Source organism: Theropithecus gelada, chromosome 3, assembly GCF_003255815.1.
Source record: "Theropithecus gelada isolate Dixy chromosome 3, Tgel_1.0, whole genome shotgun sequence".
NCBI classification, from domain to species: Eukaryota; Metazoa; Chordata; class Mammalia; order Primates; family Cercopithecidae; genus Theropithecus; species Theropithecus gelada.
In genome coordinates this window covers 15,195,388-15,220,254 of record NC_037670.1, presented here as the reverse complement: position 1 = coordinate 15,220,254, position 24,867 = coordinate 15,195,388, and the positions used below count along the sequence as shown (strand labels likewise).

Sequence of the window (24,867 nt, the reverse complement as noted above, 5' to 3'; positions counted from 1 at the left end):
ATATTTAAACTTTACCATGGTGTACCACATATCAGTACTTCATTCGCTTTTTTGTTGGTGACTAATAGTCTATTTTAAGGATATACCATATTTTGCTGATCCATTCATCAGTTGATGGACATCTGGGTTATTCCTACCTTTGGGCTATTATAAATAATTCTGCTATGAACATTTGTGGAAAAGGTTTTATATAGACATACATCTTCAATACTATTAGGTATACACCAGGAATAGAACTGCTGGGTAATATTGTACCTCTGTGTTTAACATTTTAAGGAACTGCTATTTTCCAAAGCAGCCATACCATGTTACATTCTCATTTGCAATGCATGAGAGTTCCAACTTTTCTACATTCTCACCAATCTTGTGTCTTATATTTTAAAAATTAGACCTATCTTTTTATAAACTAAAACCATTCTATTGTGCATGAAGTGGCATTGATTTGCATTTTCCTGATGCCTAATGATGTTGAGCATCTTTTCATTTGTTTATTGTTCATCTGTATATCTTCTCTGAAGAAATGTGTATTCATACCCTTTTGCCTAGTTCTTAATTGGGCTGGCTGGGTACAGTGGCTCATGCCTGTAATCCTGGCACTTTGGGAGGCTGAGGCAGGTGGATCATTTGAGGTCAGGGGTTCAAGACCAGCCTGGCCAACGTGGCGAAACCCTGTCTCTACCAAAAATACAAAAATTAGCTGAGTGCTGTGGCACACACCTGTAGTCCCAGCCTCTCGGGAGGCTAAGGCAGGAGAATCACTCGAACCCAGAAGGCAGAGGTTGCAGTGAGCCAAGATTGTGCCACTGCACCCCAGCCTGGGTGACAAAGTCAGACTCTGTCTCAAAGAAAAAAGTAATTGGGCTATTTGTCTTCTTGTCACTGAGTTGTTAAGAGTTCTTTTTGTTCTTTTTATTTTTTATTTTTTGTATTTGTTTTACTTGGGAGGTATTTTGTTTGTTTTCTTATTTTTTATTTATTTTATTTTCTGAGATGGGGTTTTGCTATTTGCCCAAGCTGGTCTTGAACTCTCAGGCTCAAGTAATCCTCCTGCCTCAGCCTCCCAAGTAGCTGGAACTATAGGCACGTGCTGCTGTGCCTACTTGTAAGAGTTCTTTCTGTATTCTAGATGCAAGTATCTTATCATATACCTGAATTCACATATTTCCTTTCATTTTGGGGGTTATCTTTTTACTTTCTTGGTAGTACTCTTTGAATCACCAAAGTTTTAGATTTTGAAGCCAAATTTATTTATTTTTCTTTGTTTGCTTGTGCTTATAGTATCCTATCTCTGAAACAAACCTAATCCAAAGTAATAAGGATCTATGCCTACATTTTCTTGTAAGATTTTCATAGTTTTAGCTTTTGCATTAGGTTCTTGATCTATTTTTAGTTAATTTTTGTACATGATGTTAGGTAGGGGCCTATCATCATCATTCTTTAGCATGTGGATATCCACTGTTCTCACAGTATTTTGTAAGAAACTATGCTTTTCCATTGAATTGTCCTACACCCTGGTTGAAAATCAATTGACTGTCAATCTTAAGATTTATTTGTAGACTCATAATTTTATTGTTTGATGTATATATGCCAGTGCCACACTGTTTTGATTACTATAGTTTTGGAATATATTTTGAAGTCAGAAAATGTGAATCCTCCAACTTTGTCTCCTGAACCCTGCCCAAGATTGTTTTGACTGTTCTGGGGCCCTTACATTTCCATATGAATCTTAGGATCAGCTTCTCAGTTTCTGAAAAGAATTCAGATGGAATGGATAGGAAACACATTAGATCTATAGATCAATTTGGAGAGTATTGCCTTAACAATATTGTCTTTTGATCCAGAAACATGGGATGTCTTTCCATTTATTGAGGTCTTCTTTACTGTTTTTCAACCTTTAATTCTTTAGACATATTTATAATTATTATTATTATTTAATTATAATAATTATAATTTAAAGTCTTTGTCTATTAAGTCCAACTTCTCAGCATCTGATATGATTTGGCTTTGTGTCCCCACTGAAATCTCATCTTGAATTGTACTTCCCATGTGTTGTGGGAGGGACCTGGTGGAGGATAATTGAATTATGGGGGCAGTTTCCCCCATACTGTTCTTGTGGTAGTGAATAAGTCTCACAAGATCTGATGGTTTTATTGGGGTGGTTCCGCTTTTGTGCCTTCCTCATTCCCTCTTTGCCTGCTGCCATCCATGTAAGATAGGATTTGCTCCTCCTTGCCTTCTGCCATGATTGTGAGGCTTCCTTAGCCACACGGAACCGTAAGTCCAATTAAATCTCTTTCTTTTCTTTTCTTTTCTTTTCTTTTCTTTTCTTTTCTTTTCTTTTCTTTTCTTTTCTTTTCTTTTTCTTTCTTTCTTTCTTTCTTTCTTTCTTTCTTTCTTTCTTTCTTTCTTTCTTTCTGTCTTTCTCTCTCTCTCTCTCTCTCTCTTTCTTTCTTTCTTTCTTTCTTTGAGACAGACTCTTGCTCTGTTGCCCAGGCTGGAGTGCAGTGGCGCCATCTCGGTTCACTGCAAGCTCTACCTCCTGGGTTCACGCCATACTCTCACCTCAGCCTCCTAAGTAGCTGGGACTACAGGCGCCTGCCACCATGCCTGGTTAAATTTGTTTTTGTATTTTTAGTAGATATGGGGTTTCACTGTGTTAGCCAGGATGGTCTCCTTGATATCCTGACCTCATGATTTGCCCGCCTCAGCCTCCCAAAGGGCTGGGATTACAGGCAGAACCACCGCGCCAGGCCATTAAATCTCTTTCTTTTGTAAATTGCCCAGTCTCCGTGGGCATCTCTTTACGAGCAGCATGAAAATGGACTAATACAGAATCCTCAGGAAAAGTTTCTGTTGTCTAATTTTTCATCCTGTGTATGAAGCATGTTTTCTTGTTTCTTTTTCTGTCTTGTAACCATGTTTTGAAAACTGGACATTTAAAATTGCATAATGTGGTAACTGGAAATCAGTTTTCCCTGATATTCCCCTTCCCCAGGGTTTGCATTGTTGTTGCTGTTTGTTATTGCTGCTGCTGCCATCATTCATTTTTAAAGGGGCTTTCCTGGTCTAATTCTGCATTTTGAAAAATTTGTGAATGGCCACCAAAGTCTCTGTTTCGTTAGCTTAGTGGTCAGCTAATGACTACAGAGATTTCCTTAAATTCTTTTTTTTTTTTCTTTGATATAGAGTTTTGCTCTCGTTGCCCAGGCTGCATTGCAATGGTATGATCTTGGCTCACTGCAACCTCCGCCTCCTGGGTCCAAGTGATTTTCCTGCCTCAGCCTCCCGAGTAGCTGGGATTATAGGCGCATGCCACCATGCCCAGCTAATATTTATATTTTTAGTAGAGATGGGTTTTGACCATGTTGGACAGGCTGGTCTCAAACTCCTGACCTCTGGTGGTCTGCCCATCTTGGCCTCCCAAAGTGCTGGGATTACAGGCGTGTGCCACTGCACCTGTCCTTCTTAAATTCTTTGAGCCAATATGTCTCCCTGGTTTTGCTAAGCGTCTCTGTGTGTTGGAGCATGCATTTGATGCTCTGGCAGTTTAAAATTCTCCCCTAGTCCTCACTTTCTGCTTGCACAGCCTCATGATCAGCAAGGAATGAGAAACGAGGGCCTTCTCATGTATTTCTTAGCCACGTTTATAGCCTTGTACATGCACATGGCTTTCTAGATTTCCAAGAGTATGGTGGATCTTTTCAAAGCTCCCACTGACATATTATTCCCTAGAGTTTTAAGTTTCTCATCAGCCAACTGGTATCACTGGCTCAGGCAATTGCAATGTTAAACAGTTGTCACTGATTATTTTCAACAAACAGGATAGGACTGTTTGCACTGAGGCATTTCCAAGTCATATAAAATGAAGAAAAGCCCTGAAAATAGTGCCTTTCCAGGAAGCGGCCAGACAGCTCAGATAGTCACAGTTCTTTGGGGATACAGGTTTTGGGGGTGCTCCAAACCTATTCTGCCCCATCTGGTAGCTGCTAGGCTGCTTATTTCCACAGTTCCCATGGTCGTGAAGCTGTTGGTTTTCAAGGCTATCACAGAGGTGGGGAGAGAAGAATGGAAATAGGGCAAGTAAAAATTCCATGAAGCTCATTGTTCTTATGAGATTCGGCCATTTTTCTTTTCTTAAGGAACAGGGTTTCACTATGTAGCACAGGCTGGAGTGCAGTGGTGCAATCACAATTCATGCAGCCTCAAATTTCTGGGCTTAAGCAATCCTCCCACCTGAGCCTGCCAAAGTGCTGGGACTACAGGCATGTGCCACTGTGCCTGGCTAATTATTTATTTTTAGTAGAGATGGGGGTCTCACTCTGTTGCCCAGGCTGATCTCAAACTCCCAGGCTCAGGTGATCCTCCGACCTCGGCCTCCCAAAGTGTTGGTATTACAGGTGTGAGCCACCACACCTGGCCTCAGCCATTTTTCTTTAACAAATTGACTCATGATATTGCAAACCTTTGGCAAATTCCTAGAGTTCTGAAGAAGTTTATGTGGACAATTTTGCCAGGGTTCTTCTTGCCTTCCATTCTTCAACTATCAGTCCACTCTTGCATTGCTATAAGGAAATACCCAAGATTGGGTAATGTATAAAGAAAGGAGGTTTAATTGGCATATGATTCTGCAAGTTGTACAGGAAGCATGATGCTGGAATCCGCTTGGCTTGCTTCAGAAAACTTACTATGATAGCAGTAGGCAAAGGGGGAGCGAGGCATCTCACATGGTGGGAGCAGTAGCGAGAGAGAGAGAGGGAGGAGGTGCTACACACTTTTTAAACAACTAGATCTCGTCAAAGCTCACTCACCATCACAAGAATGGCACCAAGAGGATGGTGCTGAACCATTCATGAGAAACCTCTCCCATGATCTGATCACCTCCTACCAGGCCCCACCTCCAACACTGGGGATTACATCTCCACACATGAGTCTGGGTGGGGACACAAATCCAAATCATATCAAAATGCTTCCCTCATGACCTTTGTTTTTAATATAATTTAATTATGCGTTTACATAATTTATTTATTTATTTATTTATTTTTGAGATGGAGTCTCACTCTGTTGTCCAGGCTGGAGTGCAACGGCGTGATCTCAGCTCATTGCAACCTCCGCCTCCCGGGTTCAAGTGATTCTCCTGCCTCTGCCTCCTGAGTAGCTGGGATTACAGGAGTCTGCCACCATGCCCGGCTAATTTTTGTATTCTTAGTAGAAATGGGGTTTCACCATTTTGGCCTGGCTGGCCTTGAACTCCTGACCTCAAGGGATCCACCCATCTAGGCCTCCCAAAGTGCTGGGATTACAGGCATAAGCCACTGCCTATAACTTAAATTTTAACAATGGCTGTGTTGAACAACCAGTGTGCAAAATTCATGAACATTGAACAATTGGCTTTCATGAGTGGGCACCAGCAGCTCCAGGACCCCACCAACAGGGCCTCCTGGGTGCCCCATTTGATCCAGCTGAGCTCTGTGAACCTTTAGAGTATCTGCTAGGTGCCAGAGCTCCAGAAGTGCTCATCCAATACTAAGCTGACTCCACATCCTTCACCATCCAGGCCTCAACCAGAGCTTGTTGGCAGGACAGACACTGGTAGGAGGGTCTTCCAAGTGATGGCTTGGCATGAAGGAAAACTTGACAGAGGCTGGGCCCTTGCAAGAATGGCTGTAAAGGGCTGGGCGTGGTGGCTCATGCCTGTAATCTCAACACTTTGAGAAGCCGAAGTGGGCAGATCACTTGAGGTCAGAAGTTCGAGACCAGCCTGGTCAACATGGTGAAACCCCGTCTCTCCTAAAAATACAAAAATTAGCCAGGTGTGTTGGCGGGCGCCTATAACCCCAGCTACTCAGGAGGCGGAGGTGGGAAAACCACTTGAGCCTGTGAGGCAGAGGTTGCAGTAAGCCAAGATTACACCACTGCACTCCAGCCTGGGTGACAGAGCGACACTGTTTCAAAAAAGAAAAAAAAAGTGGTCAGGCGCGGTGGCTCGCACCTGTAATCCCAGCACTTTGGGAGGCCGAGGCGGGCGGATCACAAGGTCAGGAGATCGAGATCATCCTGGCTAACATGATGAAACCACGTCACTACTAAAAACACACACACACACACACACACAAAATTAGCCGGGCGTGGCGGCAGGCACTAAAGGCTATTTTCTGACTTCTAGGTGAAACTAAACAAGCCAACAGGTTTTTGTTTGTTTAATAACATCTTTAACTGGAAGTCTTCAAGTATTGGATAAAGGCATAGATGGTGAGGTGGGTGGTGGGGCAAAGGCTGCCTTTAGACATCCTCTGTGGGATGTGTACTATAACCCCTGTTCTGTGAAAGAGGCAAAGAAGTTTTGTGTGTGTGTGTGTGTGTTTTTAACTTTTGGGCTTGCTCAAATAATAGAAAAATCTACTTTGGGATTGTGGTCCGACGTGCTGTTGGAGTGCACTTTAGTTGTAAATAACCACTCCCAGGATTATCAGGCAAGGCCTTCCTTAGGCCAGCACTGCGGCAGGCAGCCACAAGTCTCCTCACGGTACACACGTGTGGGTGTCCCTGGCTTCTTTGAACTCAAAGGGAGAAGCTTCCTGATAGAAGTAGAAGTATAGGCCGGGCGCGGTGGCTCATGCCTGTAATCCCAGCACTCTGGGAGGCCGAAGTGGGCAGATCACGAGGTCAAGAGATCAAGACCATCCTGGCCAACATGGTGAAATTCCGTCTCTACTAAAAATACAAAAATTAGCTGGGCATGGTGGTGGGCGCCTGTAGTCCCAGTTGCTCTGGAGGCTGAGGCAGGAGAATCGCTTGAACCCAGGAGGCGGAGGTTGCAGTGAGCTGAGATCACACCACTGCATTCTAACCTGGTGACAGAGCGAGACTCTGTCTCAAAAAAAAAAAAAGAAAAAGAAAAAGAAAAAGAAAAAGAAGTAGGAGTACAACAGGGTGGTTGTGTCTCTTTCCTAGACCTTTGCCTTCCTTATTGATTCCACAAAGAATCAGCAGAAAGCCGTGAACTATTTTTTTTTAAGACAGAGTCTTGCTGTGTTGCCCAGGCTGGAGTGCAGTAGTGTGATCTCAGGTCACTGCAACCTCCACCTCCTGGGTTCGAGCAATTCTCCTGCCTCAGCCTCCCAAGCAGCTGGGATTACAGGTGCGCGCCACCATGCCTGGCTAATATTTTTTGTATTTTTAGTAGAGATGGGGGTTTAACCATGTTGGTCAGGCTGGTCTCGAACTCCTGGCCTTAAGTGATTCACCCACCTCGGCCTCCCAAAGTGCTGAGATTACAGGCGTGAGCCACCATGCCCGGCCAAGCCATGGACTTTTAAATTCAATGTTTCTCGTTCCAGCTATTTGTCTTATTAGATATTTATTGGCTTGCTTCAATCATCCAACAAATATTCCCTGGGTATCATCTGTGTGTCCAGTGCTGTGTTAACATCACCGACAGCTGTCATTTAGGATGGACATTTGGGGAGTTCGGAGAATTGGGGAGGTTACCCTGTTGCCAGGTGGCAAAGTCCCATCTGATAAGATTGAAATCAGCTCCTCTCATGCACACACTGAACCACAGCGCCTCTCCAGAAAAGCTTGGCATTTTCCCAACCCCCATGTCTCTGACCACTATATTACTTGTGTTTGGAGAGTGCTTTCTCTAGCCTCTCTGCAGGACTGTGTTCTCACCTCAACTGTTGGTGGGGAGAAGGCCACCCCTGGGAGCTGCTCTGCCCTGGTACCTGGCACCAGGACTATGCACCATTGCTTTAGAGAACACCTGCTCCAACCCAGGTCCTGCACCAGGGATTTCCCCCCAGCTGAATCAGGGAGCTTACAACCACGGGTCAATAGGACACAGCAGCTGGGATAGCAGTCCATACAGGGCCAGGGCGGGGCATTAAGGAGATGACAGTCATTTCTCCTAGAGATTCATGGATGAAGTCATATGTCAGTTGAGTCTCGACAGATGAAAGGAAGAGTGTGTGCCAGGTGGACAAGAGGCAACAGCTTGAGCTCAGGAGGTGAGTCAGTGGGTGACGCTGGGAGAGGCATTCTCTTCTTGATCAATTCAAGTGAAAAGCCCAAAGCTGTTGGATGGCTGAGAGGATGTGTAGGTCAACTTAAGGAGAAGAGCCTAAAACAGCTCTGACAAGTAAAAAAAAAAAAAGGCAGAAGACAGGCCTATTTTTGCATGTTATAAAACACTTAGAAAAAAATATCAGGATGATTGTCATGGTTTTCTTTACATTTTCCTGTATTTTTCAATTTAAAATAATTGTTGGTGTTACCTGCTGCCCACGCACTCTTCCGTCTGCAGGGGGCGCACCGGCCGCCACCGCTCACTCCTTCAGGATGATGGGCGGGGCCTCCTGGGCCGGTGTGGACTGACGAGTGGCTGGCCGCCCTGTCCATCTCGACGTCCCGCCCCCGCGCTACGTCACATGACGCAGCCCATCATGGCGGCGGGAGCGCGGCTGCCGGGGCCCGCCGCTCCGCAGGGCTGCTGCCGTTGCTGCTGTTGAGAGGCGGCGGCGGCGGCGCAGGCGGGAAGGATGGTGTTTCTGCGACTGGAGCGGCAGGTGCGGACCGGGAGCCGGACCGAGGTTTGGCAGAAGCAACGCGTGCTCAGGAGCAGCCGGCGCGGGTGCCGCTGAGGCAGCGGAGGGAGGCAGGACCGACTGACGGGCGAACGGACGGACGGACGGACGGAAGGCGACTAGAGAGCCGGCCCCGGAGCCGCGCCGTGGGCGAGATGCCGGGGCCGCCGGCGTTGCGGCGGCGGCTGTTGCTGCTGCTGATCCTCCTGTTCGCTGGCAGTGCCGGGGCCGCGCCACTTCCGCAAACAGGTGCAGGTGAGCGGGCCCGCCGTGGGGACGGGGCTGCGGGAACTGGGCTGCGGGGTCCTGGGCGTGAGGGGGAGGGGACGGCAGGGCCGGGCCGGCCTCGGCGCCGAGGGATCGGAGGGCCTGCCCGGGGCGGGAATCCCAGGGAGGTGAGTGATTAGGGAGATTTCTGCCGCAGGGGCGTGGGATGGGGGGGGGCGGGGGCGAGACAACATCGTTGGGGCTGGGGAGGGCGGCGGGCGAGGTGGCAGCCACCGACCCCTCCCGGGATAGGCTGCGGTACCGGCCCTGGACCTGTTGCCTTAAGGTTCTCAGCTTATATCGCTTTCTGGCAGTTCAGCTTCCCTTTCCAGATGTCACCTGCCTCTTGTGCGTTTTTCTCGCATCTCATAATAAGAACCGTTTCTTAGCCCTAATCGTACTTAAATGCAAATAACTTGGCAAGCTGTGCGGAGTTTGTTTCGCTCCTTGCAACTTATTCTGAAGTTGTAAATTGATTTTAGACTCTGTGCTTTTTATTCGGAATGTATCTCCGGGGATAAGAAGGAAACAACCATAAATATTTCTATTTTAGGAAGCCAGTGATTAGAGTAGCAGGCGTTGAATAACTATTGACAAACTGGCTTAAGGGTGATGGAAGTTTCTATTTTAGCTAACGTCAGTGTATGATTTTCTTCCCCCCGCCCCCCCCCCCCGCATTTTCTCAACATCGTTTTTATTTGGGGTTTATTTTCCTAAATAAAACTTCAACCCAAGAAGACATCCAAAGTTGTGTCATTTTTCTAAAAAGGAAAAAAAAAAAAAATGTAGGCTAACTTGGCATTATTGCCTGCCTCCATTATCTTTGAAATGGGGAAAGATTGAACTTTCATACATTCGTAGAATATTAGAGTTAGAAGAGACCTTAAAGAAAATTTAGACTAATTTCTTCGTTATGTAGTAGGAAATACTGGGGGTGTTGGGTCAAATGACCTACCCAAGGTGACACAGCTTCATTGTAGGCAGAGCCCCAAACCCAGGTCTTAGATACCTCTAGTTGTATGATTTTTTTTCCCATTTCATTTCAAGTCTTATAACTGTTTTGGAATACTCTTGAGGTCAAGAGTTATTTTGGAATAATGTTAATTGGGTACAGAATGTGGATGTACTGTCTCCAGTAAAGACATATTTTTCAAACAAATCTGCGATGAAAGCTACATGTAATTGCTTCCAGAGCTACATCAGGGTTTGTCATTGAGTGCCCTTTAGTTGAACGTTAAATGTCCTCATTGTACCGTATAATGTAGCACTAAATTTCTGTCACTGCCTTAGATCATATACTTGTGAGGTGAATTCCGTTTTCTGGTCTGATAGATAAGAAGAGTGAATGTTATCAGATGTGTATAGGCAACACCGGTAAGAGTCACAGAAGGTACCTGGGAAATAATGAAAGATTTTGTGGAAGGATGATAATGTTGATATTTAAAGATACTGAAAATTAGCACTAGTATAGGGTTGTAGGTAAAGAGTATGTGATGGGGATTCAAGAGAAGTTTCCAGATGACTTTACGCTTAATTGGATTTTTTATATTTTGAAATATCGATTCTTTGTAGGAACCTATGTCTTCCGGTACACTTTTGTTTTTGTTTTGAGACGGAGTCTTGCTCTGTGGCCCAGGCTGGAGTGCATCCGCACGATCTTGGCTGACTGCAACCTCAACCTCCTGGGTTCAAGCAATTCTCTGCCTCAGCCTCCCGTGTAGCTGGGACTACAGGCCCCGGCCACTATGCCTGGCTAAGTTTTGTATTTTTAGTAGATATGGGGTTTCACCATCTTGGCCAGGCTGGTCTTGAACTCCTGACCTCGTGATTCACCTGCCTTGGCCTCCCAAAGTGCTGGGATTACAGGCATGAGCCTGGCCGCCTGTACACTTCTTACATGGTTTTTATTCCATTCTTTTACAATTCTATGGTGTCATGAATTATAAAAAACCGAGTATTGTTGGGGTGTTGTAGAACAAAGCAATCAGAAAAGTTAATCTGTAAATAGAGGTATCAAATCTTGACATAGATAAAGCGTAAGGAAATATTTGGTAATATGTAGCAACTTTTGCTACGAATTTTCCTTTCGTATTCTGATCTTTGTAGGATAGGTGTATATGTTTTGATGTGTTGCATATGAATAGTGGGTACCTAGGGTTAAAGTCTGTGGAAAAGATGCACAGTCAGACTGGGCGCAGTGGATCACGTCTGTAATCCTAGCACTTTGGGAGGCCGAGGTGGGTGGATTGCTTGAAGTCAGGAGTTCGGGACCAGCCTGACCAACATGGTGAAACTCCCTCTCTACTAAAAATACAAAAATTAGCCAGGCGTGGTGGCAGGAGCCTGTAATCCCAACTATTTGGGAGGCTGAGGCAGTAAAATTGCTTGCACCCAGGGAGCGGAGCTTACAGTGAGCCGAGATCGCACCACTGCCCTCTAGCCTGGGCAACAGAGTGAGACTCCGTCTCAAAAAAAAACCAAGAAGAAAGTAAAGAAAGAAAGAAAAATGCACAATCAGTCGTAGATTCAGGGCCTTGTCTCCCCATCCAAAAGAGTTTATTGATCCTCGTTAACTGAGGTGTGTTCTTGATCAAGATTTTAAAAAAACCTTGGAGCTAATCCTGACTAGTGAGCTTGCTGGTTAAAAAAGAGGAATCCCACTTGACCATGTATGGTAGATAAAAGAGCAGTTACACGCCGAAAACAGAACTAAAGCTTCTGCTGATCCAGGAACCTGTACTCCTTGTGAAGATAGAGCTAGACACTTTCAAATAAGTATAGACCTATTTTATAGGGTCTTTCACCTGCTTCTTGTTCTTTCTACTTGAGGCCTGATCAGTCTATCTAGCTTAATGGTGCCTTAGAGAAATTACACAGTTAACTGAAATTCAGCTTTTAAACTGAAGATCGTTTATCTATGGTGTCTTCATCATCTGGATTCATTGCTAGGCTCAGAAGTTGAAAAAGGTATTTTCTCATTCAGTCATAATAAAGCTATGTAAATATATGGATTGTACTTGCCCATCAGGCAAGAAGGCATTTCTTGGGTGAACATTTATTTTGGGCCTTTTCTTTGTGCTGGGACGCCCTTATGCCCCCACCCCCGCCCTGTCTGGGAGCCTCTTTTCCTAAGAATCTGTGTTTCTGCAAGAGCCCTTGTTGGTTACGTAGACTAAGACTTGCTGGTCCTCTCTAGGAAGCTTTTATGTAAAGGGAGAAAGTTCACTGTTTTCACACCCAGTGAAATTGCCAAACTAAGATTACAGTTCAGTTCTTTTCCCCAGATCATAGTTATCAGATCATTCTTCTCTTAGAAAACATGGACTTGCCTTTTCCAAGATTCTCAAGATTCACATCATAAACGGGGACTACAAGTAAAGAAAGATCTTGTATATGTGAACGAATTTCTCTAAGCTCACACTTTCTTATTAATATTAGGATAGTGGTGAGACAAGGAAACCCAGTTCTATTGTTCTGTAGCATATTAGGTCACAGAGTACAGAGGAAGCTTTTAGCAGCTCCAAATAAAGGACCTCACGGAAACCCGTGAAGCCAGTGGGACTCAGCTACTGATTAAATGGCAGCTTGTGAAACCGAGCCTCTCGTTTTAGATTAAACAAACAGACTTGTATCTTGAAAAAGATTTTTAAAGTAAAGGAAATACTTTCTAAAGTATGAATTACTGTGTTTAGCAGCCTCTGAGAAAATTATTTTCAACAGGCTTTCTATGCAAATTATTTTAAGATTTATAGCTGTAAGTCTTGAAATTTGACTTTGGTTGGGATTGCTGTAATTACTTTTACTTGGTGATATTTTGGGGTTAACTAAATATGCTCATTTAAACAGTAATAGGAAGTCTGTCCAACAGTTTTGTAGCTGATTAGCACTGAAGTTACCAAATCGTTACAGTTTTGATGATAATCAGTGTGCTGAGTGTTCCTGCAAATACTCTTAAAAATGTAGAGTCCTTGGGCCCTCTCTGGCCCCTGTGTATTGTGTCACTTAGATAACCGCTGTAGATATAATTTTAAAAAGACACTGTCGTGTAAATAAGGGACGTCCAGTGTTCTGAAACAGTAAACAAATGAGTCCTCAAAAAAGTTCTTGTAAATGGACATGCAGAAATAATCCAACTTTTTCGTTTGAGGGTAAAATTCATCAACCAATCCTAGTTGGAACACAGTGTTGTAGGAAGAACTTGGGCTTTGTAGTGAGATCTGGGTGTGAAGCCTTGGCTGCCACTGGAATAGCTTAAGGACCCTGGGTTAGTTACTCAACCTGTGGGCTTAGAACTCCATCATTAAAAAGGGTGGTGGTGATAATATTTACCCAAAGGGATGTGAGGGGTCACAGTGGTGTGCCCTCTCACACTGAATTGCTTCTTTGTTTCAGATTTCTTTGTAAATTTGGTTATCATCAAATTGACTAATGGTAGGTGGTAAGGCTTCAAAGCAGGAGCTCAAAGTGGTGGCTGCTTAACATGGCATGTCTAGAATTTACTGGATTTAAAAAATCTTTGTTGCTCAAAATAACTTTTTTATGGTGGATGGAGATACTTTAGAGAGAAATCTGGTTTATTTAAGTCTAAGCTGGTATTGTTACTACTTGAAATTCGTAGTGTTGGAGAACTATGCTGGAAATTTTTAGGATGATCTGGGTTAGTCTGCTTTTATGTAATAAACCTGTTTTTAAACTGGAAGATGACTAAAGCTCTTGCATGTGAACAGTTGCTGGTTTTAATTTATTTAAAAGACTCATGAGTGCTTGAAAGTTTTTCTTTATCTTAAACATAATTGTGTATTGTCATGAGGCATCCCTGATTAACCCAGGCTGTAGTAGAACAAGCCCAGAGCTGATGCTTCCTCTTAGAAGCTGAAGAGATGAATGTGACTGACATTTTTCTTTCTCCCTCTCATTTTTCTTTTTTTTTAAGAGACAAGACCTTGCTCTGCTGCCCAGGCTAGAGTGCAGTGGTGCCATCATAGCTCACTGCAACCTCCAACTTCTGGCCTCAAGAGATCCTCCCATTTCAGCCTCCCAAAGTGCTGGGGTTATAGGCATAAGTCACTGTACCAGGCAAGACTTGGTTTATCTGTAAAATGGGGAGAATAGTTGCAGTCTTGTGAGGGTCCAAACCTGTGCCATCTAGTACAGTAGACACTAACTCCCTGTGGCTGCTCAGATGTAAATGTTTTAGAACGAGAGCTTCCGTTCTTCAGTGGCACTGGCCATATGTTAAGGGCTTGATAACTACAGGTGGCTGGTGGCTATGGCATTGGACAGCACAGAAGAGAACTTCCCGTTATGGAGAAAGGTTCTGTGGGACATTGCTGGTGTGAGGTAGATACAGTGCTTAGTCCTTGGTTAGGACACGCAAGGCCAGCTGGGATTATAATTATGATCGTGATCCTGATTCTTTGTGAACTCCCAAATCTAGGCCCACTACAAGGGTGAGGGAAGTGAGAAGAGGTCTTTGATGAGAATGTAGAAAAAAGAAGAGACAAAACAATTGTGGAGTTTTTGCTGGTGAGATGAGAACAGAGGTAGCACAGCCTCAACTCCCTCCTGCAGAACAGGAGAAAGAGACTTCAGGGAAAAACAGAGTCTTGCTCTGTCACCCAGGCTGGAGTGCAGTGGCGCGATCATAGCTCAAACTGTAGCCTCAAACTTCCAGGCTCAAGCAGTCCTCCCACCTCAGCCTCCTGAGTAGGTGTGTGCCTACTACACACACTTACCTGTAGATGCGTGACTACAGGTGTGTGCCACCATGCCCACTTTAGTTTTTTTGTAGAGATGGTGATATGGTTTGGCTGTTTCCTTACCCAATTCTTATCTTGAATTGTAGTTCCAGTTATCCCCATGTGTCGTGTGAGGGACCTGGTGGGAGATAGTTGAGTCATGGGGGTGGTTACTCCCAAGCCATTCTTGTGATATTGAGTGAGTTCTCACGAGATCTGATGGTTTTATAAGGGACTTCCCCCCCTTTGCTTGGCACTTCTTTCTCCTGCTTCTGTGTGAAGGAGAACATGTTTGCTTCCCCTTCCGCCATGTTTATAAGTTTCCTGAGGCCTCCCCAGCCATGTGGAACTGTGAGTCAATTAAACCTCTTTCCTTTATAAATTACCCAGTCTTGAGCAGTTCTTTATAGCACGGTGAGAATGGACTAATACAGTTGGGGTCTCACTGTATTGCCTAGGCTGGTCTCAAATTCCTGGCCTCAAGTGATCCTCGTGCCTCAGTCTCCAAAAGTGGTAGGATTATGGGTGTGAGCCACCGCACCTGGCCCTGTCTCATTTAAAATCATGTGCTTTTATAGTCGACTAGTTATGCTTTATTACTGTTTTAAAACTTTGTATTTACTAAAATGAGGGAAGGACTATTCTAGGAGGAGATGGTGGATAACCATCTCTGATCTAGAAAGACTGCTCCCTCTAGGGTTTTTAGATTCCATTATTAGCTTTTCTTTGAATCTTCTTACGAAGATACTGTTGTAGAAAACTGGGGAACTGGCCGGGTGCGGTGGCTCACGCCTGTAATCCCAGGACTTTGGGAGGCCAAGGCAGGTGGATCACGAGGTCAGGAGGTCGAGACCATCCTGGCTAACACGATGAAACCCCGTCTCTACTAAAAATACAAAAAATTAGCCGGGCGTGGTGGCGGGCGCCTGTAGTCTCAGCTACTTGGGAGGCTGATGCAGGAAAATGGCGTGAACCCGGGAGGCGGAGCCCGCAGTGAGCTGAGATCACGCCACTGCATTCCAGTCTGGGTAACAGAGTGAGACTCCGTCGCAAAAAAAAAAAAAAACAAAAAAAAAAACTGGGGAACTTTGATAAAATTAGCATGTCTGCAGAGCAAAATATTGGATTGATATATTTTAAAATTGCAGCAAGTGGCTAATTCGGAGCCCTGCCTTGGCATTACAATTATTTGTCACAATGAGCAGGCATATCAGAAAAATAACCTCATTATTAATTTTTTTTTTGCAGTAGTTAGCTCAGTGCAGTGATTCCAAATGTCATTTATTGTATTGTGATTCAGGTGGGAAAAGTGAGCACTATTTACGCCAGATGTCTCAGGTGCCCACAGCCACAATATTGATCAGTAGCTTTCATTTTCTCTGCTGTTTTTTCCTTCCCCAACCACGAAAGAGTGACTCTTTACTCCTCTGCCCACTTGGGCCTTTGGTGGGAGGGGGTGGTGGTGGTAAACCTCCTGTTCAATTTTTGACAATTTGGTAGGTTTTGCATTTATATGCTTTTTTAAAGTTTTTTTCTGTTTTTTTTTTTTTTTTTTTTTTTAACACAGACAAGGTCTTGCTCTGTCACTCAGGCTGGAATGCAGTGGTGCCGTCATAGCTCACTGCAGTCTCAGCCTCTTGAGCTAAAACGATCCTCCCACCTCAGCCTCTTGGATAGCTGGGACTACAGGTGCACACCACCATGCCTGACTGATGTAAAATATTTTTTTTCTGTAGAGATGGGATCTCACTATGTTGTCCAGGCTGGTCTGAAACTCCTGGACGCAAGTGATCCTCCTGCCTCAGCCTCCCTAAGTGCTGGGATTACAGGCATGAGCCACTGCACCTGGGCAGTTTTAGTATTTTAAAAGGCTTGAGTTACCATCAGGTCAAATCAGGTATGCAGGACCATGTGCTGTGGCTAAAGTAGCCCCTGGCTCCCTGCATCTGGCCCCAGTTTGGTGAAGGGAGACCGTTGCATCTGAGTGTCTGCTGCAGCACATCTGTTGTTCCTCCACCCTCCACAGCATTTTCTTCAGAGCTAACTTGATCTGCCTATAGCTTGCAAAATATTACGTGCAAATTCCCATCTTCTGGCTCTCCATGTATTCTCACTATTTGCCATTGGCTCTTCTCCTGCTTCTGTAAGTGCTGCCGTCTTTTTAATTTTTTGAAACCTCTTTGCGGACCCACCTTCCCTACTGAGTTATTGATCCTGGCCTAGCTGTTAGAGTTCCTTCCCTTGGTGAAGTTGAGAGTGTGTATCTGTGGAGCAGGGTGTTTTGTGGGGTGCCGGACAGAAACATTGGAACTAACGTTTATTTTCATTTCATCCTTTTAAAAGTTCAACCGACATGCCTTTTTAAGGTATAGAATGTGTGGTACACTAACACATTTTTGATTTGTAAATGACATGGGATGGAAAGAATATAAAATTTACTGGCTGGGCGCAGTGGCTCATGCCTGTAATCCCAGCGCGTTGGGAGGTCAAGGTGGGTGGATCACGTGAGGTCAGGAGTTCAAGACCAGCCTGGTCAACATGGAGAAACCCCATCTGTATTAAAAATACAAAAATTAGCTGGGTGTGGTGGCACACGCCTACAGCCCCAGCTACTCGGGAAGCTGAGGCCGGAGAATCGCTTGAACCCAGGAGGCAGAGGTTGCAGTGAGCTGAGATCATGCCATTGCACTCCAGCCTGGGCGACAGAGTGAGACTCTCAAAAAAAAAAAAAAAAGATTTGGTTTCAGGCCGGGTGTGGTGGCTCACGCCTGTAATCTCAGCACTTTGGGAGGCCGAGGCAGGCAAATCACGAGGTCAAGAGATTGAGACCATCCTGGCCAACATGGTGAAACCCTGTCTCTACTAAAAAATTAGCTGGGGCCGGGTGCGGTGGCTCAAGCCTGTAATCCCAGCACTTTGGGAGGCCGAGGCGGGTGGATCACGAGGTCAGGAGATCGAGACTATCCTGGCTAACATGGTGAAACCCCGTCTCTACTAAAAATACAAAAAACTAGCCGGGTGTGGTGGCGGGCGCCTGTAGTCTCAGCTACTTGGGAGGCTGAGGCGGGAGAATGGCGTGAACCCGAGAGGCGGAGCTTGCAGTGAGCCGAGATCACGCCACTGCACTCCAGCCTGGGAGCACAGCGAGGCTCCGTCTCAAAAAAAAAAAAAAAAAAATTAGCTGGGCATGGTGGTGTGCACCTGTAGTCCCAGCTACTTGGAAGGGGAGGCTGAGGTTGAACCCGGGAGGTGGAGGTTGCAGTGAGCTGAGATCACGCCACTGCGCTCCAGCCTGGTGACAGAGCAAGACTCTGTCTCAAAAAAAAAAGAAAGGTTTGGTTTCATCATGCCAGTCTACCACTTGCACTTAACAAATACCAAATACCATTTCATATCTTCATATCATTGGTTTTTTGTTTGTTTGTTTAAGAGACAAAGTCTTACTCTGTTGCCTGGGCTGCAGTGCAGAGGTACAATCATGGCTTACTGCATCCCTGAACTCCTAGGCTCAAGCACTCCTCCCACCTCAGCTCCTGAGTAGCTGGGACTATAGGCGCATGCAAGCATGCTTGGCCAATTTTTACTTTTTGTAGAGATGGTCTACGGAAGTGAAGTTGCCATGTTGCCCAGGCTGGTCTTAAACTACGGGCCTCAAGCAGTCCTTTGGCCTCCGCCTCCCACAGTGTTGGGATTATAGGTGTGAGCCGCCATGCCCGGCCTACATCATTGTTTAAGTCCTCTTTACCTAGTTTGCAAGACCTTGGGATGGCACACACATTTTTGGGATTGGTGTTTGGATGGTATTTCACAGGTTGTAGATATTCCATCAGCATTTGTAACTGAGGATGATGAAGATGATACTAGAGACCTAAGTTCACCAAACCAGTACCCCTATGTGTGTGTGTGTGCACACGTGTGTGTGTGCATGTGTGTGTGTTTGTGCGTGTGTGTGTGTGTTTTATGTGTGCATGTGTGTGTGTGTGCGTGTGTGTGTGAAGGAGAGGGTATGAGCTGGAGCCTCTCGTTCTCTTGCAGACTTGACTTTCCATGCAGCCACAGACCTTCATCTGGAATGAAGCTTTTTTTTTTTTTAATTAAAACCTTTTTCTTTTAGAACAATTTTAGATTTGCAGAAACATTACAAAGATATTACAGAGTGTTCCTGTGTATCTTTCTCCCAGCTCCCCTGTTGTTAACATCCTACATTAATGTAGTAAATTTGTCACAACTAAGGAACCAGTATTAATAGGTTATTAAATGAGTCCACACTTTATTCAGTTTCTTTAATATTTCTCCAGTGTCTTTTTTTTTCTCTTCCAGGAAACCACATTACATTTAGTAGTTATGCCCCTTGGGCTCCCCCAATCCATTGCTTGTTTGGAATGACCTTGACGTCTTTGAGGAGTACTGGTCAGATATTTTGTAGAATGTCCCTCAACTGGGATTTGTCTGATGTTTTTCTCACGATTAGACTGGGGGTGTGGGTTTTTGGGAGGAAGATCACAGAGTTGAAGTGCCGTTCTCATCATATCACATCGAGGGCATGTGCACACAACGTGACTTGTTACTTGGTCACCTGACTGAGTAGTGTTGGTCAGGCTTTCACTCTGTAAAGTTGCTGTGTCCTCCCCTCCCCGTGGTGTATGAGGGCAGGGTCAACTCTTAATGGGTGGCAAGCTGTGCTCCACCTCTTTGCAAGGAAGTGTCTGTAGACATTCTTTGGAATTCTTCTGTTTAGGAGACTTGACTGTTCTCTTCTTTTTTTTTTTGTTCCTCTTGCCCTTCCCTTTCCTTGACAGGTCTTGCTCTGTAGTCCAAACTGGAATGCAGTAGCACAGTCATGGCTTATTGCAGCCTTGAACTCCTGGGCCCAAGCGACCCTCTGTTTATTTCTTTATTCAAGCATTTACTTATGTCAGTGTGGATGCATGGATATTTATTTTATACTTTGGGTTGATTCCACGGTGTTGTTTATTTGTTCTTAAACGTTGTACCAGCTTTGGCCATCGGGAGCTCTTTCTGTTAGCTCCTGAGTACCCCGCTGGCATATCCCCATTTTTTTTTTTTAAGCATTTCCTTATTTTCTGGCATTTCAAGAAGCTACAGTTTCATCTTATATATTCTCTGCCCCAGTCCTAGAATCAGCCTTTTCTTCAGGGAGCTCTGGTTCTTCTGATTGGAGAGTGATATGAGAAACCAAGATCTGGACCGGGTGTGGTGGCTCATGCCTGTAATCCCAACACTTTGGGAGGCCGAGGTAGGCAGATCACTTGAGGTCAGGAGATCGAGACCAGCCTGGCCAACATGGTGAAACCTCATCTCTACTAACAATACAAAAATTAGCCGGGTGTGGTGGTGTGTGCCTGTAATCGCAGCTACTCGGGAGGTTGAGACAGGAGAATCACTTGAATCCAGGAGATGGAAAGTTGCAGTGAGCTGAGATCGGACCACTGCACTCTGTCTCAAAAAAAGAAAAAACAAAAAGATCTGGGTGTGGGGTTTGTTCATTGCTTCTGGGCTTCTGGACATTTTTAATAGATTTTTGATCCTCTGCTTCCTGTACCTAATCTTTGGGGTTGTGGGGAGGGGAGGAGAGAGCAGCTACAGCTTTGGGGCCTCTTAGAGACAGATGAGCTGAAAGAGCTCTGTCCATGTTTTCTCTCTGTCACTTAAACTATTAAATACTACCATAAACATTCTAAATACCGTGTTTGTGGTACTCACTGCATTATAATGATATTGGCAGAATCTTATTTTTCTTTTTAGAGTAATAGATATATGAAAAATAGATTTGGTTTACTTCCTCCAAGAGCAGCTTAATCTCTAAGAACATGAACGAAACTTCTTTGGCTTAAGAATTTAGTTAGAGAGGATTATTTTGGGGGGGTCTTTCAGTGTTGGAATTGCTGAAAGGGATTGTAGGCAACTCCTTGAATTGGTAAAAGTTCAGATGAAATTTCTACTGGGCAAGTCTCTTGAAGAGCATGGGGCTATCAACTTACTTTTATCTGTTTACTGAGCTTTGCTTTGCTTTTTTTTAATTCTTTTTATTATGGAAAATTTCAAACATACAGAAAAGTAGAGTGAAGTAGTATAGTGGACCCTCATGTTCCCGTCACCCAGCATCCACAGTATTTTCATTCATGGTTCATCTTGTTTCACCTTTACCCTTCCCTCTGCCCTGGCGCTTGTTGTTTTGATGTAAATCTCAGCAACAGATCAGTGCCACTGAATATGCTTCAGGAAGAAGCAAGGGTGTTTTTATAAAACAGGATGGCATGCATGAAGATCACCTAGGTATCTGTAGAAATGCAGATTTCAGCCGGGCACGATGGCTCATGCCTGTAATCCCAACACTTTGGGAGGCTGAGGCGGGCGGATCACGAGGTCAGGAGATCGAGACCATCCTGGCTAATATGGTGAAACCCCATCTCTACTAAAAATACAAAACATTAGCCTGGTGTGGTGGCGGACACCTGTAGTCCCAGCTACTTGGAAGGCTGAGGCAAGACAATCACTTGAACCTGGGAGGCGGAGGTTGCAGTGAGCCAAGATCACGCCACTGCATTCCAGCCTGGGTGACAGAGCGAGACTCCATCTCAAAAAAAAAAAAAAAGAAAAAGGAATAGAGGCCGGGTGCAGTGGCTCACACCTGTAATCCCAGCACTTTGGGAGGCTGAGGCAGGTGGATCACGAGGTCGGGAGATCGAGACCATTCTGGCTAACACGGTGAAGTGCCGTCTCTAGTAAAAGTACAAAAAATTAGCTGGGCGTGGTGGCGGGCGCCTGTAGTCCCAGCTACTCAGAGGCTGAGGCAGGAGGATGACGTGAACCCTGGAGGCGGAGCTTGCAGTGAGCCGAGATCGCACCACTGCACTCCAGCCTGGGTGATACAGCGAGACTCCGTCTCAAAAGAAATAGAAATAGAGATTTCTGCGTCCCAAACTAACTGAATCAAAATGCTGAAGGCTGGGCCGGAACTCTGCATTTATAATAGTTTTCTGATTATTTCTCCCCTCATCCCCTCACTGCTACAACACACATGTTTTATCTTGTACTGCATAGAAAATAATATCAGTTATTTACTGGAATTCTGTTGACTTGTATAACTAGTGAGAATCAAGGAAAGAAGGAAAACATTACATTTAATTAAAAACTTGAGATTTTAAAATGAATGCGAATACCTGAAATCTGAAGAGCTCACTCATCCTGAGCACCGCATGTAAATATCGTTCTGAAGACTCTTCCTGTGGGTACATATGCTATCACCACAAAGGAATTCAGGCACTCCAGGGCAGAACACAGTTAGAGCTCGAAATAAGTTTTTTGTTTTTTTTTTTTAAAACTTCACCTCCTCCTCTAGATGTCTGTATGAATAATGGCCTCTTTATATTTTATGAATATCCTGTATAAATATCAGGAAAAACAGCAGGTCGTCCGACAGTCAGATGCTGGCACTGTGAGCTGAGAATCTTGGTGCCAGTCTTGGACCACCAGGCCTCAGCTCACTGCAGCTAGAGTCAGGGTGGCAGGTGACTTGCAGGGAAATTTCGAGAGCAGGTATAAAACCATGACATTCTTAATTCCCCGGGTGATAAATGTGTGCGCTGTAACATGAGAACCCCTGATTCATGATCTATACAGTAACTTGCGGAGGGTTTTGTTTTGCTAGGATAATATGTTGTTAGCATCTTGCTTTTAAAAAGTTTATTTTTCTAAGCTAACTTATTTAGGTATTGCCTAGGATTTGTAGCCTATTTCATATTTTTTGATAGGTACTTTTTTTTAAAGTTGTTTGTTGTTATATTTTGATATATTTGCTGTGGATGATTGATCTGTACAAAATTTTCTTATGATGAGCTAAAAAAAGTAAACTGTCTCTGAAGCTGCTACATTATAGTGATTGTATAATCATCAGTCGGGTTTGATGAAGAACACCATAGGCTCTTGTACTAGTACAGACTATTTTTTGGCAACATGTATGCCTTGGGTGGGAGAAAAGAATTTAGTTGCAAACATCTATGATAGTGATTTTTGAGAGAGGAGCTGCTCCTATTTAAAAGTGAAACTACTATAATTTTAAAAGGCTCATGTCTTTTTTCCCCCTTCAGGCTCATATTCACAGTCCATCCCCAAACTTCGTTTTCCCCGTTTTTGCTAGACTGAAGAAGGGACTTGAGTTTGACATGGTATAATTGCAATCTTTAATTATAGGAAGTAAATCTCTAAGACATCTTGGACTTAGAAGGTAGAGGAGGAAAAGTTTGCAATCATTTTGCACGTTAAAATATCTGTTTTAACCAACTAGTAATTATAAAATTTTGTAGTTTCAGCTTTTTACTGCAAAACTAAAGTGTTGTGATCTGTTGGTGGCCTCTCAGATTAGCCACTAAATTTAAGTTTTGAGTATTTTTATCATCGCGGATTCTTCTCAGAACCCTCAATAAATTAAACTTGTGCCCCTTTCAAGAGGAAAGAATATCCCGTCCCCATTCCTACCTGGCAGTTTGCCCCTGTAGAAGGGTTCCCTATCTAGGCAGCAGCGGTTGCTTCCCTGGATCCAGCCTGTCGGTTACCGAGCAGAGCCCCACTTGACTCTTACCTCAGACTGTGATTAAAATGCAACACCCGGACACTGATTGCTGGTAAGGCACTGAAAAACAACTTACCAAAATAGCCCCCTGGGAACACAGTCCCAGAGGCCTGCCACAGCAGTACAGTCCAGGAATCTGTCACCTAACTTAGTTTTCTGTGTTGAAAAGAAAATCAACTTTAATAAAGATCTGATCACTAATATTAACTGTATAGGCACTCGGTAGACTTAGAAAATGTTGGGACCATAAATCCTTGTCTGTAGAATTTTAGAGTTGAAATGCCCGTTTTACAGATGAAGGAACTGAGGCCCAGAGAAGTTGATCAGCAAAGTCAGTCCCTCACCGCCAGTTGGGGCAGATCCGAGTCAAGAGTGAGGGTCCTAAGGTCCAGGCCACCCGTTCACCCCAGTCAACCACATTGTGCTTTAAAGAACCTCTGCAGTGCGATGCACAGGTGCACACACGGAGACTAACTCAGCCCCTTCTCTGGATATTGATTTCTGTTTATTCTCTGAAAGTACTGGGGTGAAATGTTAAACTACATATCATAAGGTTGACTCTTGCAGTACTAAAGAAAATTCCATATTGAAAATTAGGAAACCAAACGGGGCATGGTGGCTCACGCCTGTAATCCCAGCACTTGGGAGGCCAAGGTGGGTGGATCACGAGGTTAGGAGATTGAGACCATCCTGGCCAACATGGTGAAACCCTGTTTCTACTAAAATACACACACACAAAAAAAAATGCCGGGCATGGTGGTGCATACCTTTAGTCCTAGCTACTTGGGAGGCTGAGGCAGGGGAATCGCTTGAACCCGGGAGGTAGAGGTTACAGTGAGCTGAGATTGTGCCACTGCATTCCAGCCTGGCAACAGAGCCAGACTCCATCTCAAAAAAAAAGAAAAGAAAAGAAAATTAGGAAACCAAAGTGCTAGCTTCCATAATTAGGCTGAAAAAATACACCTTCATACCGTTTTTAAATTTATGCCGGGCATGGTGGCTCACGGCTGTAATCCCAGCACTTTGTGAGTCTGAGATGACTGGATTGCTTGAGGCCAGGAGTTTGAGACCAGCCTGGGCAACATGGCAAGACCCCAACGCTACAAAACATTTTTAAAACATTAGCTGGGCATAGTGGTGTGCACCTGTGGTTACAGCTACTCAAGAGGCTGAGGTGGGAGGATTGCTTGAGACGGGGAGATCGAGGCTGCAGTGAGCTGTGATTGCACCACTGCACTCCAGCCTGGGCGGCAGAGCCAGACAGACTCTGTCGAGACCCTGTCTCAGGAAAAAAAAAAAAATTGTAAGAACAACCATTTAGTTTCCACCTATGAGATGACATTATACCATTTAATTAAAAGTGATAAAAATGTTTCTGATTTTTAGGAAATGTAAACTTGTAAGCATTCATTTGTAAACATAGAAGATACTTTAAACACAACCATTGATTTATGTGCTTTTGTGGAGGTCTAGACTCCTTTTTTTTTTCTTTCCAAATTTTGTTTTAGTTTCGGGGGGTACATGTGCAGGTTTGTCACATGGGTAAATTGCATGTCGTGGGGGTTTGGTGTACAGATAATTTTGTCACCCAGGCAATCAGCATAGTACCCCATAGGCATTTTCCCAGTTCTCACCCTCCTCCAACCCTGGACAGTTTTAGGAATCCGCCGACTGCTGTAGATCCCAA

The 24,867-nt window shown here is 44.4% G+C and overlaps 1 protein-coding gene across 1 annotated transcript in view; it reads left to right on the top strand.

The window, feature by feature from the left end:
* The first annotated feature begins 8,422 nt into the window (after positions 1 to 8,422).
* Positions 8,423 to 24,867, top strand: part of LMTK2 (lemur tyrosine kinase 2) — a 111,208-nt gene continuing 94,763 nt past the window's right edge. The window contains exon 1 of the mRNA XM_025380119.1: positions 8,423 to 8,837. Within this exon, the coding sequence (XP_025235904.1) occupies positions 8,738 to 8,837 (100 nt within the window). The 5' untranslated portion in view covers positions 8,423 to 8,737. The remainder of the gene's footprint in view (positions 8,838 to 24,867) is intronic.